The 4,589-nt window shown below is 32.2% G+C and overlaps 1 protein-coding gene across 1 annotated transcript; it reads right to left on the bottom strand.

Annotated features, from left to right (window-relative positions):
• Nucleotides 1-695: 695 nt before the first annotated feature.
• LOC123217557 (purple acid phosphatase 4-like) lies at nucleotides 696-2,755 on the bottom strand. The gene is made up of 7 exons (XM_044638639.1): nucleotides 2,527-2,755; nucleotides 2,000-2,156; nucleotides 1,813-1,920; nucleotides 1,606-1,730; nucleotides 1,396-1,524; nucleotides 1,237-1,304; nucleotides 696-1,105 (listed from the first exon to the last, which is right to left on the bottom strand). The coding sequence occupies exons 1-7, from the start codon at nucleotides 2,719-2,721 to the stop codon at nucleotides 889-891; spliced, it is 999 nt and encodes a 332-aa protein (XP_044494574.1). The 5' UTR covers nucleotides 2,722-2,755; the 3' UTR covers nucleotides 696-888.
• Between the last annotated feature and the right edge of the window lie 1,834 nt (nucleotides 2,756-4,589).

Here is a 4,589-nt window from a genome sequence, read left to right as displayed (position 1 = left end):
TGGAGGATTAGAAAGCCACAAAAAAGAACCAAGGAGGAATGAATTCAAACTAAGAGATCGATAGAAATTTGATGGAAATATGGGACAACAAAGATGTGACGGACACTGATGGACAAATTCCAACCACCATTCTTAATGATTGGAGCTTCCAATATACAATAGAGAAGATCTAGGAGGATGGATATTTTTGGCCGAGAGATTTTTCTCAGTGAACCGAATCAGAGATGAAGAAAGAGTGTCAACCACTTGCCATGAGCATGGATGGTTTGGCAATGACATCTCAATAATAAATTTATTTTTTATTAACAAACTCAGAAATCATTTTTGCTGACAGGTAATAATTCAATCAATCAAATTGGTCTATCCAATTAAGTTTTTAAAATCATGATATAAAATTTAGGATTTATGTAACATGAGGTAAGGGTATTTTGGTATCTGAACTTAGGTTTTGGTTATATATACTTCCCTTACTTTTATTTATTTTTTTAATCAATTTTAAAAGCTGTATTTTAGAACATAAATTTTGTTTCTTTGGTCAAATTGATGCTTCGTGTGACAGGTTGATATGGTGACATAAGTAATGTTGTTTTTTTTTATAAATTCCTTGTGTGGAAATCGCATTTGGAGATCGTTGCTTTTTCACTTAAAAGAGCAAATGGATACAAAATAACAATATACGGAGGAGCGTAAGAACATGAAAAACAAAAATACAAGTGAATATTTATTATCAAATCAAAACCATATTTGTTCAAGACAAATTTGTATTTTCATGGTATCATTACTAATCACTGCACGTATACAACCTAAATGCTGCAGTTGCCATATCTTATTTTCTTGATTGCCTATCAAAATTCTTTTAAATTCTCATAAAGATATAATGAATTTGACTTATGTTGCAGAGTGAAGCACCTTAGACGTCTTCCACTTGTGGAGAACATCGCCATAAACATTATAGAACATAATTTGAGCTTCTGTGCGCGTCAACTCCACTGACATGAAACCTTGACCATCATAGAAGAATTTCATTCCGTGATGGTAATCTTCATGTTTTGTGTCACCCCTCCAAGCCTTTGACCCTCCTCCACTCGTTAAATATTGAATTGGACTGCAACATATATATATATATATATATATATATATATATATATATATATATATATATATATATATATATATGTATGTGGGATTTTTATTTTTCACAGTACAAATAAATAAATTATATATAATTCACTTTACCTATCAAGGCTGGAAATATGTTCCAAGCAATGATCATGTCCATTCATGTAAAAATCGATATTGTTGGCCTGAATATTGGGAAAACTTAAGAATACTTAATAAAAATTTCAAATTAAAAGAAAAAAATTATTCAGTCTTGACAATTTGGTAATTGATGACCTTTAGTATTGGGAGCATAAGCTGAATGAGCTCTTCAGTCTCGCCGTGGTAGCCTGCACTTCTAATTGCATGATGACCAACTACTATTTTCCACTTTGCAGTTGATTCCCTCAATCCCGATTCCAAAGCCTTGTGATTGTCAAAATATTTATCAAAATGATGGCAAAAGAAATTAAATTTCTTTGAAATTAATGGTATAAGATTGATTACCTCCAGAGTATCAGTGATGTATTTACGTCGAGGCAACACCCCTTGCCAGTCATAATTGTGCTCAAAGTCTGTGAAGTACTTATCCACAAATGGAGTGGTGTCCACAAAGAAAATATCCGCCATTTCTGCCAGAATTATGGAGAAAAAAAAGTTTAAAGGAGAAGAAGAGTTGATTTATTAAATATATGTATAATGAATATGGTTTACCTGTATTAACGAGGAAAGATCTTTTACAAAACCATCGAGCATCGATCATCGAAAGAATGGGGCTCAATTGTGCCTCAACATCGCCTCTATAGTCATGATTTCCCAGAACTGAAAAATAAAAAATAATTGATTTGAGTCTTAGAGAAAAAATGAACAAATTATTATGAGTCTGTTAAATGATACTTACTAGAATACCACTGCTTTTGCAACCCCGCGGCAGTGTATATTTTTGAGAAAGAATCTTCAAATGCTGGATCGTCTACGCCTTCTAATCCATTATCGTAGAAGTTATCTCCGGTTGAGATGACAAACTCTATGTTTAGTTTTTCTGCAACCTTTCCCATCTGCCATGCATGCAAATATCCAGATGAACCAATGGACGGATAATAATTCAGTCAGTCAACTACTAAACCAAGATTTTGATGTCTCATGCAATAAAGAAGCCATTAAAATCACATAATCCGGGTTATTGTTTTAATTCAAACAGATTAATTACCAGATCGTAAAATCCTTTCACTTTTTGAATAAAATCTCGCTGAAGATAAATATTGACCTTTTTGTTTGAAAAAAGAAAAGAAAAGAAAAAGAAAAGAATTCAAGGCTTTTCGGTCTAAAAATTGTCTTCCTTTCAAACCTATTTTGCAATTAATATAAATTTGCTAATGTAGAAATTGGAAAATTTAATAAGTCAAATCGGTGAGATATTATGTATACCTGATATGCAACGAGGGATTGGTTGTAAAAACCCTTTCTGCCCCAATCACCAAGCACCAAAAAGTTCATTGATCCATCACCTTTCGTCAAGTGTTCAAATTTTGGGAGCTCTGCAAAACTATGCACAAAACATATACAAGCTAGAACTAGTAGATTTAGATTGGTAGTTGCTGTTTTATAATTCAAAAAAGCCATAATGTAGTAAGAGGGCGGAGCACAGGTAAAATCTCAACTTTGTTGTTATGTATTTGATAAGTGATGAAGGCAAATTTTATACTACAATTTATGGCTAATTTTTTTTGTGTATTACAAACAACTTTCTATTACTGGCAGACCACTTTTCAAGGTCCTTTATTACTATATATTTTCAAGGTGTCAAATCGTTGTTGGCTCTTGGCTCAAGAATTATACTAATTGTATGCCTCCAGTAAATTTTTCTTTTTTTTTTTAATTTATCCATTTTTTTGTATTCGAAATTCCATGGATAATACCTTTTATATTTATAGTCGATGACTTTACAGGTGGCTGAAAAAATTCCGTTGTTATAAGCTTCAGGTTGCATTAGAAGCATAGTATAATTACTTAATTATCCATACAATTAAACATATTCTTCTATATATACACACACACACACACACACACAAAATTAAATTATCGTTGAGCCATTCATTTTTCATTCAATTCTACGGACGATTCCTTACAAAATACATCATCAAAAAGTATTTTCCTTCACGGGCAGTGATAGCAGGTAGAGTTAATGCTAATGGTATTACAACATAATTAATTTTAGTTTCCACGATTTGTGGCTGCGTCTTCATTATGGAGCGTTAATAGATGAAAGGTTGGTCGGGGAATATCGTTGGAGAAGGAATGAAACCCTAAGAAAAAAATAATGATTTTTTAAACTTTCGGTAAAAGAAATTGTTTGATTTATGAACTTGGGAAAAAATATTATAGTTTTTAGTTTTTTAAATACTTTTAATTAAATAATAATTTTGTCTTTATTTTAACAGTAAATTTTAATAGATGAATGAGTATATGAGTTTTTTCAAATTTAATAAGTGGGAATTTGTCTTTTCATTAAACCTTGGGAGGAAAATAGTCCTTTGGCCTTTCTTTAATAGGTTAGCTTGAATCCTTTCGATATAACCGAATGAGCTTTGGCCACTAAAATGCGAACACAAACATGATATGTTATGTGTAGTTTTTGGTAATAAAAATCTTTATTACTAAGTTATGTCAAGGTTGAAATAGGAGAAATAAGCAACAATAGATTAGATGTGATGTTTCCTTGATAAATGAAGTAAACTTAGAGAGAGATTATAAAACTTGTGCTGGTATCTTTAATCCGAATTAAATAACAATGTCTGAGCTAAGAAGTTATTCATCAGCTAAATTGAATAGTTATTACAGGTTGGGGAGTCAACTCATTGAGTGTACTGATTTTTTATTTTAACAAGAAGGGTGCTGTCATGATTGAATTTTATCATCTTTTGATGAGTATCTTAATGTTCCCACAATTGTGTGAAACAAAACTAACCATTCAATATTAAAACACGAAATTATTTTTTATTTTATAACCAGAAAGACTGACAAACTTGGCCATTTCAATTTGACAATACAACTCCAGGGCACATGAGCAGTTTATCCTCATTTATTGTCCCGCTGATTGAATCCTTAGCTGGAAGAATAGCAGATTTTGAAGTCGGTAGAATTAACTCTTTCCTTGGCCTCTGTCTAACAGAAATACTCTTGCGCAAATTAGCAGCTTTCAGTTTAGCTCCAGAATGACTTTGAGAAGCTTCAGATTGTGGAAACATGACACTTAATATGTCCTTAAATTCGTTAGCTGTCATGTTAACAAAAACTGCATCTCGACACCTAAATCTTGAACAATTTTCCCCCAAACTCACAACTACAAGAGGATTCCGGATCATCTTAAATGCTTCGGCATTCACATTTACGTTATGAGAATTATGCCTCCATCTTCTGCGAAGGGAATCACGAAATTCCGGAGGCAGTTTGTCATAGTTCCTACTGAGCAAATCAAAGAGCAAATTTGC

Source organism: Mangifera indica, chromosome 5 (genome assembly GCF_011075055.1).
Source record: "Mangifera indica cultivar Alphonso chromosome 5, CATAS_Mindica_2.1, whole genome shotgun sequence".
In the NCBI taxonomy this organism is placed as follows: domain Eukaryota; kingdom Viridiplantae; phylum Streptophyta; class Magnoliopsida; order Sapindales; family Anacardiaceae; genus Mangifera; species Mangifera indica.
This window is presented reverse-complemented; position numbering and strand designations above follow the sequence as displayed.

Excerpts from the sequence above, each read along its gene's own strand:
- LOC123217557 (XM_044638639.1), bottom strand. The coding sequence starts at position 2,721 with ATGGCTTTTTTGAATTATAAAACAGCAACTACCAATCTAAATCTACTA. Across the intron at positions 1,921-1,999 it reads GCAAAAGCAGTGGTATTCTA|TTCTGGGAAATCATGACTAT; the intron begins GTAAGTATCATT and ends TTTATTTTTCAG. Across the intron at positions 1,305-1,395 it reads TTATGCTCCCAATACTAAAG|GCCAACAATATCGATTTTTA; the intron begins GTCATCAATTAC and ends CCCAATATTCAG.